Source organism: Echinops telfairi, unplaced genomic scaffold (assembly GCF_000313985.2).
Source record: "Echinops telfairi isolate 266 unplaced genomic scaffold, ASM31398v2 ScPeMD7_7469;HRSCAF=8507_1, whole genome shotgun sequence".
Taxonomy (NCBI): Eukaryota; Metazoa; Chordata; class Mammalia; order Afrosoricida; family Tenrecidae; genus Echinops; species Echinops telfairi.
Genome location: NW_022111373.1, coordinates 138,394,466 through 138,406,650, shown reverse-complemented (window position 1 = coordinate 138,406,650; position 12,185 = coordinate 138,394,466). Strand labels below are relative to the sequence as shown.

The 12,185-nt window shown below is 53.8% G+C and overlaps 1 protein-coding gene across 2 annotated transcripts in view; it reads left to right on the top strand.

The window, feature by feature from the left end:
* Positions 1-9,889, top strand: part of LOC101655181 (triple functional domain protein) — a 146,959-nt gene extending 137,070 nt beyond the window's left edge. The window contains exons 32-34 of one of the 2 annotated variants that reach the window (XM_045285010.1): positions 5,072-5,364; positions 7,356-7,526; positions 9,647-9,889. In XM_045285010.1, coding sequence (XP_045140945.1) covers positions 5,072-5,364; positions 7,356-7,526; positions 9,647-9,853 — 671 coding nt within the window. In that variant the 3' untranslated portion in view covers positions 9,854-9,889. Of the gene's footprint in view, positions 1-5,071; positions 5,365-7,355; positions 7,527-8,839; positions 8,999-9,646 lie in introns of those variants that run through there. The other variant, XM_045285011.1, reaches the window with a different exon arrangement.
* Positions 9,890-12,185: the final 2,296 nt, after the last annotated feature.

Here is a 12,185-nt window from a genome sequence, read left to right as displayed (position 1 = left end):
TCGAGGCTGCCCCTTTGGCTTGTGGCATCGGATTGGCCAGCTGGATGGTTGCAGGTGGCATCTCTTGTTAAGGCTGGAGCACCAGAAGGGGAGTGTGTCTGGATGCCCAGTTCACGTATGTGTCTGGGGTGTGTGGGTTTGTGTGCCCAGCAAGCGTGCACTGCATGTATGTGTCTGTGTGTTTGTTATTTTTGTCTGTGCATGTCTGTGTATATCTAGTAGAGTCTATGTGACTGCTGTGGGCAGTGTGTATGTGTGTGTGTGATTTCAATCCAAACAAACAAAAAGGTAGATCGATAGTTTTTAGCTGCGTTGGTTCTAATGAATTGCAGGGCCTCCACTGTGTTCTGATCTTTAGGATCGTGGATGGGGGAGGGGAGGCACTATCTGCTGGCAGAGGCTCTCCCGTGAGTCTATGGGAGGGGGCTGCACTGGGAGCAGGGAGTAATTTATGTACATTTTCTCAGGCAGCAAAGACCATATGTTCTTTATTACAGTCTGAGCCCTGCAAGTGCTGGGCTGGCCTCACGCTGGAATCTGTTGTTAGGTGCTATGCAATTGTTTGTGACGCACACAGACCCTAGGCCCAAGAAAATCAAAATGCACCCCACCCCCGCCCCTGCCCCGAGCTATCCTTGGGATTATTATTCACTGTGAGCCCACTGGCCAACCCACCTTGCCAAGGGTCTTCATCTGTGCCTGTCACCTTGACCTTTATCGAGCATGATATCTTTTCCTCCAGAGGCTTGTCCTTCCTGAGATATATGCCCAGAGTACAGGAGACCAGGTCTGGCCATCCTCAGAGAGCATTCTGGGCGTACTTCTTCTAGCACACATGTGCTGATTCTTCTGGCCGTCCATGGCACGTCCGACAGTGGGCTGCCGAGAACCAGAGGGATTTCCATTGGCTGGATTTCAGAAGCCGGTCACCAGGCCTGTCCTGCTGGACTGTCTCATCCCGGAAGTTTGGTCCACAGCGGGTGAGCCTGCTGAGAACCTGAGACACGGTGGCCAACACCAGGAAGCCGCCCTGTGCAGCCGCAGTCAGGCCTTGGATTTTAGAGGCAAGCGGGGGAGTTTCCCCCACTTGGTATCAGACTTCTGAAAAGAAGGAAGTTTTGTTTTTTGTTTTTTTTCCCCAAGGTAAAATCCCACTGGTGGTTCACAGTTGCCACTTTTTGCGGCCCTTTGTGTAAACCCTGGAGAGGGGCTCAGTGGGGCACCGCCGAGTCCTTTGCTAAGCGGAGCTCAGACAGAGACCTGCGTGTTCCCTTCAGAATGGCAGAGCCGCAGGCACCCCAGTCCATCTGGGAGCGGGCTGACCCCCCCACACACACACCTTGTTGCCTCCCTGCCTGTCAGGGCAATGGGGGGACGTGCAGGCCACTGCCAGATTGATGACACCTAGCCTGCCGCCTGGAGGTTGGGAACCTCTCTCACTTGATTCCCAGCCAGCAGAGAAGCCAACCCTGTGAGCAGGGCTCCCGGGGAGAAGCGAGGGCCCCACGTTTCCACCTCTTCTGGAACCTTCTTCCAGATGAGGCTAATCCTGCAGGTCATGCTTGCCAGCCAGCGGAGTCTCCCCACCGCTGTTACCTTGGGGGTTCATTCTGGTGCCTCCAAAGGCCTGTTGGGGGCTGCTGAGCACTGGATGGTCTTTATGCCCTAAGGAGATGGTCCGGTGCCTGCCCAGAGTCCTCTAGCCCCCCCAGTCCCCACCCTATACATGTGCCCATCTCTGCTACCCGGCACGTTTCAGTTAGACTGTCAGAATTCATGGTGTCGTCATTCGGTGCCACTGAATCAGTTCTGACCCATTGCAACCCTGTGCACAACAGAATAAAACGCTGCCCGGTCCTGTGCCAGCCTCACAATTGTTCCTGTGCCTGAGCCCACTGTTGCCACCACTGTGTCCTTCCATCTTGTCGAGGGCCTTTCTCTGTTTGGCTGCCCCTCCGTTTTACCAAGCTGCATGCCCTGCGCCAGGGACTGGTCTCTCCTGGGGAATTCTTGCTAGGCGTCCTCTTTTCCCGTCCCATGCTCCTCGGCGCCCACGCCACGGCGCGCCAGGCCCTCACTTTCCATCCCCAAAGTGGTGGTGAAGTCAATTGCATAGCCCCGGAGGTGTACCCCACTCTTGAAAGTTCAGACCTGTGGGGGCCCCTCTTTTTCCATCTCCTCCAGTGCACCTCGGCTCCATCAGGGAGACCCTGTCCGGCCAGATCGTCAGGGAGTGCCCCCGACTTCCACCTGCAGCCACCTCCGTAACTCCTCACCTGTGCAGTGACATGCCTCATGTGCAGCGACACGGTGTCTGCTCGTCAAAGGAACCGCTGCCCTTACAACCCAAGCTGTGGACCACCTAGCTCTGTTCTCTAGCTCAATGATGAGGAGGTTTAGTTTCTGCTAAAAGCCATTGGATGTTTTATCACACCGTGCTTGGGCCGTGCTGGTCCAGCATGTTACGGACTCACCCCTGCGTGGGGCTTGGGGCTGATGATGTCCAGGGCTTTACAGACCTTCCCCGGCTGCTGGCACTGTGGTTTCCGGTGCCTCCGTGCCATACATAATGAGCGTCTCCTGCATGCCAGGCTCCCCGGGAGGACACCCAGACAGAGGCAGACAGAGCCCCTCACGTGTAGAGCTGAGTCCCATGTGCGGGGGCCCAGCCCATTCCGAGCCCAGCTCGGTGCCACCTCTTCCACGAAGCCTTCTTGATGTGTCTGTCTCTTTCTGCCTCTTCTCAACCTCACACAGGCTCTGTCTCCCCGTGCCGCAAACATGCAACATGATCTCAGCAAACACGTGAGGGGGTGGGGGTAGGGTGGGGGGGTGCCCCCTCCTTGAAGAGACTAGGATTTTGTCTCTTGTCCCAGCAGCAAGTGCGGGCTTGGCTCCATGAGTCATGGCCGGTAGCTAGCTGTGGTTGTGCAGACCCACAAAAAACAAATCTGACGGACACATTCCTCTGTGTCCACTCGGTTGTCACTACACCATGAGCCCCGGAAGTGAGGGAACATGCCTGTCTTACCTCCCCGTGGACCTCAGCCAGCAGCTGAGAAGGTCCGCAGCTGGTTTTAGAGATCTCGCCGCCTTCCTGCCTCTTCTTCTGGCACCTGAGGACACCTGGGCTCATGCCTGTCGGTGTGACCACATTTAATCACACTCACTTAAAAATCCCATGTCCATCCGTGGGAGGGAGGTGGTTATTCTTAGCCAGAGGGACGTAGTCTTTATCAAAGCCGGTCCCAAGGCCTCTTGAGAAACTAGACTTCAGGGAACGTGTGACCCTCCTGAAGAGGCATCGCCTGTTGGGGAAGATTATACCCTTTCCTGGCCTGCCCGCCGCGGTCTGGCGGAGGCCGGAGCACGGCAGCAGTCAGACTGCTCCCCTGCCGTCTGGCCCAGCGTCTGGAGTGCTCGTGGGAAAGGGATGCGTCCCTATGGGCACCTTCTCACCCGATGGCGGGGAATTAAACCCTGATAGTCTCCAATGCTGTGGAGACCAGGGGTCTCCTTTAGGGAATGATTTCAAAGATTCATTCTCATCTGCTTTCAGGACATCAAAATATTTACGATTAAAAAAATTGTTATCATTTTATCGGAGCTCTTACAGATAGCATAACAATCCGTAGTTCAATCACACCAAGCAGTGTTGTACGATCGCCACCACAGTCAGTCTCAAAACATTTTCCTTCTTCTTGAACGCCTTGGTATCAGCTCTTCTTTATCCCCTTCCCTCCTCCAACCTACCTCCCAGGAGCCCTTACCCCCCCCCCTAAAAAATTGTTTAATTAAACTTTTAAAAAGCAAATTAAAATTATTTCATTTTAAAAAAATGAAAGAAACCTCAAAAGAATTCTATAAAAATAAAATGAGAACTCTGATTAAAAAATATATATAATTAAGAAATTAATGAACTTAGTGAATGATTCTTTTCTCCTCTATCAACCTGCCATCCCCTGAAGTGTTCCATTCCACTTAGTTGTGGTGGAGCCAGAGTTGGGGCCTCAGCTGGGGGGGTGGGGGGGCCACTGTCTTCCTGTGGACAGGCAGCACCTCCACATGACCCTGGGGGTGTCGTGAGCATCTGCTGTTACCTGAAGTCATTTGTATCCACGGTTTTTCCCTTCACAAATCATCAGCCCAGGCAGGACTGGGTTTGACCTTTACAATCCGATGAGAAGATCCATTTGGATGTAGGAGGGGGCTTTTTAAAACGTTCCTGGTGAAATAAAATCAAAAGACAATGGAACTTACCCACTAGCCTTTTGAAGCCACTCAGTTTCCATACAAACTTTTCCTAATTTCCACCTCCTCCTATTCTTCTCTCTAAAATGTGTTGCTCTATTTTCATTTACTACCCTAAAAAAGTGACTGCACTGGGGCAGATAGTAGATGCAACATCTGCCCCAAGAAGCCCGCTGCCACTAGTGGGCCAGCGGCTTGGTCACCCAGTAAGCCATGAACCTAACTCTTTCCACAAAGTGACACAGCCCTCCTAGTGTGTGCTGCTTGTCCCAAAGTCCAGCCAGGTCAAAAGTGTGCCTTTACTTATGCAGTTCTGCTGCTGCACTTTTATTCCAACTGATGCACCGATCCGGCAGGATTTGGCTGGACCAGTGCGCCATTCCACGTTGCTGAAGACATTTCCTTTCCTTTCAGTGGTTCTTCCCTCGGTGCTAGTGCAGATCAAGAAATAGGCGAGATGGTCTTAAATTCCGTCTCGCAGTTCCTCAGCCGGATAGTGCACGATTGGGCGAGTCGTGAGCATTGTGAGCTGATCCAAGTGGTCGTGGAGAAACGTGCCTCTTGAGAAAGATCATCTCTAGCAATAGAACTCAAGTCTGGTAGACAGAGAGCGTGTGCGTGGTGATGTCTTAAGTGCCCGCCCAGGTCTTGTAGGCAGTCAGCAAAGCCCTCCGCCGCCCTGTCTGCACCCCATGCACACAGCGGGCGGGGTGCTGCTAAGGAACGCTGACTCAGTGGCGCCCTGGGAGTGCGGGCTCCCGCTCTGTTGTGGATCTGTGCAGTGTCCATGACAACCTCTGTCTCTTTCTCGTCCCCACAGACTCACTCTCTGTCTCCAGTAACGACGCCAGCCCCCCAGCATCTGTGGCATCCCTTCAGCCCCACATGATCGGGGCCCAAAGCTCGCCGGGCCCCAAGCGCCCAGGGAACACCCTGCGGAAGTGGCTCACGAGCCCCGTGCGGCGCCTCAGCAGCGGCAAGGCCGATGGGCACGTGAAGAAGCTGGCCCACAAGCACAAGAAGAGCCGGGACGTCCGCAAGAGCGCCGACGCGGGCTCGCAGAAAGACTCGGATGACAGTGCGGCCACACCGCAGGACGAGACCGTCGAGGAGGTGAGGGCCTGTGTGCATGCGGCTGAAAGACAAAGGCGAGACCCCTGCTCACCAGGGAGCCTCTGGAGACAAGCCTGGCCACAGCCCCGGAAGCCCAGAGTAGCAGTTCTTGGCAGCACATACGGGGCTGCCACAAGCTGGGACTCAACCCTGTGGCAGCTAACTAACCGATCATAAACTAATCTGGTTCAACTTTCCTCCTTGCCAGCTGCCACGGAGTCGATTCTGACTCCCACTGGTGGCCCGCGTGTCAGAACAGAACTGGGCTCCGAGGAGCTTTCAGGGTCTGATTTTTCCCCCCCCAGAAGTAGAATGCCAGGCCTTTTTTCCACGGCGCCTCTGGGTAGACCATTACCCGGAGTCTTCCATTACCAGCGGAACAGGTGAACCACGTGGCCACCCCGGGACTCCCCCCTACTGCGGCCTCGGGGTGTGTACTGTCTCTGTCGATGTACCTAGCCTGAGTTTCATATAAAGAAAGGCATTAAAAGGAAAACTCACAACAGTAACAAAACGAAGCCAATGAAAATCTCAATCCAGAAGAAAGCAGACAATAAGGAAAACTGGAACACATTTAAAGTGGGTCAAAAGAGAGAACAAATGACGAGGTGTTAAATTTTAACCTAACTCCACCCGCACTAGTTGACATCCAATGCGCTCCGTCTGAGGGCTAGGCTGGTCACATGCCTGGTCCATGGTCACAGGGCATTCACCCGAGGCTGAATCCAAGCGGGGACTCTGGAAACAGATTGTGAGCTTTCACTGTCATCCATGACTTCTGCACCCGAGAGCTCAGAACGTAAGCTCTAATACAGTTCCCTCCTCTGGCCTTGGATTTTTTCATTTACAAGCCTTGGATCGTACAAGCTGGTGTGCTTCCTTCCGTGTGAGTTTAGCTGACACCTTATTTAATTGGCTGCTTATGGCCTTAGTTTAAATTACATGATATTCTATACTGACCCAGAAATCGTAAGAATCACATGTAACCATTAAGTTCTCTCTGCCTTACAGACAGACAAGTGAAATCGCTACTCCTGTGTAAGCATGGATGAAACCCACCCACTTGCAACTTCTCATAAGGAAGTACAACTTCAAGCTTTTCTACAGACGTGTGGCTAAGGCCCTAAAACATAGGTTCCCAAACTTATTTGTCCTACCACCCCCTTTAAAGAAAAATTACTCAGTGCTCCCCCCAACCCCGACACGTCAGTCTTTTGTACTCTAGCCCCTAATCCAGGAGCGAGTGTAGGTATCTGCTGTGCAGGCCATCTGGATCTTTGCAGCGCCCTCAGGGGGTGTTCTCCTCAACTTTGGGAAACATTGCTTTGGGAGAACTCGGGTGCTGACTGACTGCAGCCCCACTGGCCTTCACCCGCTCCACACAGACCCGGGTGCCACTCTGAGTGGCTAAGTCAGCAGGGAAACAACAGGAAGGTTTGTGGAATGTTTGCATTTCCACATTTAATTCCCCACCCCCATCGGAGTCAACGCCATAGCCATGAGTTGTAAGTCTCCTTAATGGAAACAAAGCTGAAACTGTTTCTCTAAAGTAGACAATTCATGTGTTCAGAGTCCCAAAATGCATTTTAGGTGGTAGATTGTGCCCTGGTGCTGCTCTCAGACAAAGAGCCAAAAGTAAAATGAATAGTCCCGGTGGATAAGATTAGCAGTTTGGATCTCTGGGACTTTTTTTTTTGGTGGGAGGGGGTGACTGGCTGGTTGACCATGAGCCTGTGGTCAGACCTTCAGGGATGATGTTGGTTGGCCGTCCACAGAGAAGCCCTTCTCTCATCCAAGGCAGGGAATGAAGTTTCTCATGTGTTCCCGGTGGCCTCTGCCCTCTCCACTGCTGCCCTTGCTGCTGTGTCTCAGCTAGCCAGGAGAGTTTGGGGCCCAATAGCAGAAGACCACATGGCCTGGCCCTCCGCCGCTGCCCCCGAGCATAATGTCTCCACCCAGATTGTAACGTGCACACGCTGGTTTGGTTTCAGAGGGGCCGGAACGAGGGTCTGAGCAGCGGCACCCTGTCCAAGTCCTCCTCCTCCGGAATGCAGAGCTGTGGGGAAGAGGAAGGAGAGGAGGGGGCTGACGCCGTGCCCCTGCCCCCACCCATGGCCATCCAGCAGCACAGCCTCCTCCAGTCGGACTCGCAGGACGACAAGGTAAGGGTCTGACCGCACCAGCCCAGCTGTGGGAGCCCATGGCTCCTTGCCTCTGAAACACGGAGCTTTCCAGGCAGACGAGGCCCCCTGTACCCACAGGAGTGGCTGACTGGGTCCACGTAGGATGAGCATTGTCCTATAGGTGGGTGTGTGGCAGTGTCTGTACGCCCACCCCTCTGATGACCCTTCCGCAGTGGCTGATCTAGAAGGGATTCCCCTTTTTCTGCACCCATGGAGGATAGTCTGTGAGAACAGCCAGAGCCATGCTGAGCAGGCTGCTGGCAACGGCTGCCATGTGGGCACTCGGCCTGGGTCCTCTCTGGGGTGTTTGTTTGGCTCACGGGCTGCCCGAGTCCGGAGAAGCAGTGTGCACACGCCAGGGAGAGTTACGGGCATATAGGAACCGCTTGAGAGCCACGAGTCTTCCCGTTGGATAAACGCAAAGGCTTTAAGCCAAGGAAGTATTTTCCTCTGGAGCCCTTTCATGGCCCACGGGGATCTTGGCCATCCCCCCTGCAGGACCCCAAGTCCAGAGTCACACGAGGGAACCTGATCCGTGCAGCTCGCCCACCCTTCCTGAGAGCGGCCCGCCCGTGGCGCTCCTCCGAATTGTCAGATGTTGAAAGCCCGGCTATGAAGTCATGCCTGCTTTAGGGTTGACCTGCCTTTGGCAGAAACGCAGTTTTCTGAATTAAGCAGATGGTTTCCAGTTTCCCTCTTCCTTTCTCAGCCCTCCCCAACCTTTCTCCCTGTTCTCCACGTATGTGCTCAAGTGGGCGCTGGCTGTGGTTTGCCTGTGTGTCTGACCCAGACGCTGTTTGTAACTCCCCCACTAGTGGCCGCCGTGAGGCCTGGTCCGGCATTGATTTATCCGGAAGCAGATGTCCCTCAGCCCTTCTCCCCCTCCCTAGGTTAGTTGTGGCCCGAGAGGGCTGGGCCTGGCGGGGAGGGCAGGGGGCTGTGTACTGCAGGAGCCGAAGGGGAGGGCCTGGGGGAGAACGAACGAACCCGCGGCTACACCAGCAGCCCCTGCGCACCCGAGTGCTGTGCCGGGCACTCCTGTCTCAAAGGGGAAAAGAGACACGTCTGGATGTGGGTGGCCGTTCACCACGTAAGAGAAGGGCTCTTCTTCCTCCCCAAGAGGGGTGAGCCGCCATGGCCTGCCCCGCGGGCGGTCCGTCTCGCCACGCAGGGTTACCCGGAGTACAGTAGTTCTTCACATAAGATCTGTAGTGATGTCCCAGGCGGGTGCTGATCTCGTGACTAATTTTCCATTCTGTTCTGTTTTCTCTTTCTGTAAACGTTCACTGCAGCATTATGTTGACTTGTGTTCCATGGCTGTGTCTGTTCTGGCTCCATTTCCTTACCTTTCCATCTGACTTTTTTGTTGTAATGATCATTATTTATTATTAGTTTGGGGGGTTTTTTGGTCGTTCCCTCACCCGGTCGTTTTCTCCCCTGCATTCCACACTCCCCCCACCCCCCCACCCCCCACGGCCAGCCACACCCACATCTGTCTGGGGCGCGCACACTCTGCCCCGCGCGTGTGAAAGCCCCGTGGTACGTGTGCAGACCTGCGTGTCACGCGTGTGGGAACTGCGTCGCCAGGACAGCTGGCCCTTGTCGCATGCCCCTCTGCTGTCCTTAGACCCGAATATGAACCAAGGCTCATATTACACCCCCTCCTCCAGTTTCCAGTCTCCTGACACAGTGCGAGTAATCTGCAAATGCACCCCGTTTGCGCATTACTGAGGCTTTGATCCAGGGCCCCTCCCCCAGCCCTGTTCCTGCTGACCCCTAAAGGCCTGAGGTGGCATCTGGTGGTGGCTTGTGAGGGCGCAGACCTCCTGTACCCTGCTCTAATCTTGGGGAAGTGGATGGCACAGGAAATGGTGAGCTCGCCCCCCCCCCCCAACACTCCTCCCTGTCTGCTAGGTGCACCCCGGCTCCCAGCCTCCCTTTCATCCCTGGACCTTTTCTTGCCCTCGGAGGCACCCACCGTTAGGCCTGGTTTTCATCGCACTGTTGTTGTGCCTCCTTAAGTCTGGAGGGATTCAAGCTCGAAGCCGGAGTCTGTCGTTCTGCGGGTCATCAGACTAATGTTCCCCACTCCTTCCCAGAGGCAAGAGCTACAGCTAGAGCAGGCCCCCACTCAGCCCCCTCTGACCGCCGCGGTGATGTGGCAGCACGCAGCCAGAATGCGCCCCTCCAGCCCCGCTGAGAGCCCTGGTACTGTGACAGGGCTGAAGATTCAAAACAGACTGGGTCTGCTCTCCACGGGTGCCCAGCGCAGGTCTTACTTAACTCCTCCTGTCAGAATATTGTAAACTATTTTTAAAAGATGACTTGAAATAAATGCAAACAAAGACAAACCTGTGGTCTTTCTTGTCTGGAACTGCTTTTTAAAAAGAGCTCGGGCTCGCAGGAGCGTGCGGGTCTGTCCGTCTGTCTGCCTACTAACACGAGGCCTCCCCCCACTCCCTTCTCTTTCTGACCTTCTTCCTCAGGGCTCTTCCCGGTTGCTAGTTCGCCCCACCAGCTCCGAAACGCCGAGCGCCGCCGAGCTCGTCAGTGCGATCGAGGAACTGGTGAAAAGCAAGATGGTAAGGCTCCCACAACAGAGTGGCTCTATGGCCGGAAGCCACGCTCATGCCCTGCCCTCGTCTCTGTGCGGCTGGGGCACACGGCCCGCAGCCCTGCCTGCCATAGGGCGTACGTGACTGGTTCCGCTCTTGCATGACGATGGGCCAGGCGCCCTCAGATAGGTCTCCAGAGTCCTCCTGCTGCTTCCAGAACCGCTCGTTCAGGTGCACAGGGGCAGAGATGGGTCTGCATTGCTCGGTTTTCCTAGTGAACCCGCGCCGCCTGTTGGTCAAGTTGGATTCCTTTGATGAAGTGCCCCGTGCCAAAGCTTGTTTCTTGGGGGTTGTACAGGCACGGGGTGCTTCTAACCAAATCACACCAGTTGGTGTTTCAGCATCCCGTTCTCTTTTCCGGGGGACATGGAAAGTTACTAATGGAGATAACTTCTTTGACCAGGCACTGGCCATGTTTCAAGTCACTCACCCACCCCTGCCCCATGGGAAAAGCCTTCAGCCTCTCCCACCAAGCTGTTCTCTTTGTACAAGCATGCACCCTGCTTTTTCTTTCGGGGTGGATGCATCCCTCTTTTAAAATTTTTAAAACATAATGTATTTTGAAGAAAGTCGCACCTCAGTTCATTCAAATGTTCGTCTTCATTCTTGTTGCTATCTAGTCAGTGCTGACTGTGCTATGCGGGGTTCTCTAGAGAAACAAAATTATTCCACACAGCAGTACAGAGGGCTCAGTTCAATATACTAGAGTTCAACTCACAAAGGCTGCCGGGTTCAAGGTCAAGGAAACAGACAGCTGAGTCTTCCCTAGCGCAATGCAGGCAGCAAACAGCAGGGCGGGTCAGGAGCTTAGCAAAGCAGGCCTGGATGGGGTATCTAACTCAAGCAATGTAAGATGACAGCACCCACCAGTTTCAAACTTAAGTGATGGATACACCAGCAGCGTAGCAAAGCAGGTCTCAACGGAACCTCAAGCTCTAGCGACACAATCCACAGGTTGGCTGTCCCACAGGTAGTGTAGCTCATAAGTTGAGGCAGAGAAGTAGCTAAAGCAGCCACACGCTGGCAGATCACCAGAGAGCAAGAGAGTGGCAGGCTTTGCCGAGCCATTTATCTCTTTGCCCTCCAATCAAACTGCCACCTGGTTAATCCCACAATTTCCTATTGGCCAGGTTGGCACAAAAAACCTATCTATCACCCTGTGGCTTTCTGAGACTGTAACTGTTTACAGGAGTAGAAAGACCCAGCTGTCTCCCTCAGAGCTGCTGGTGGTTTTTAACTGTTGACCATACGAAATTGAAACCCTATGCTCAACCACTATACCACCAGAGCTCCATACCTTCTTCATTAGCTGTATAAAATTACATTATATAAATGCAATAATAATAATACCAGGTGCCATTATAAGTGCTGAGCGTATGTTAATTTACATACTCCTCAAAACCCTAAGAGGTGAAACTGTCAGCCACATTTTGCAGATGCAGAAACCAAGGCACATGTAAAGCGTAAAGACAAGATCAGCAAAGTCATAATGACACTGCTTGAATATTTGGATATTATTTCCATCCCTCCCTGGCGGTACACATTTGAGCGTCTAGCTTTTCACTGCCGTGAACATCCACGTTCATCGCATGTACCTACCTGTACCTACAGTGTACATCCCCAAGATTGGCACCGCTGGGGTCGACTCCTCATCATTAGGAGTTTGCTTTCTTTAGTCAGCATCAAACTGGCACCCGGAATATCCTACCCTCCCCCTCTCTTCTCTTTTTCCCTTCTCCCACCCAGAAGCAGCTTCAGTGAAGCTAGGTACTGGGACAAGGGGGACTTACAGAAAGGAACCTCAAGAGCACACGACACCTGCCAGAGCCACACAGTCACTCCGGTTCTGGAAAAGCCCGGATGGGCTCTGAGTGAGGTGGGGTGATTGCTAGGCCTGGGTAGTTACAGGGACCTCAGGCTGCATGGCTGAAGAATTAGGAATTATCCTCCCCAGGACTGAGAGACGAGCCTGCTAGCAAAGGGCGTTCGACTGGTATCTTCTCCGTCTTCAGCACTGTCCGCA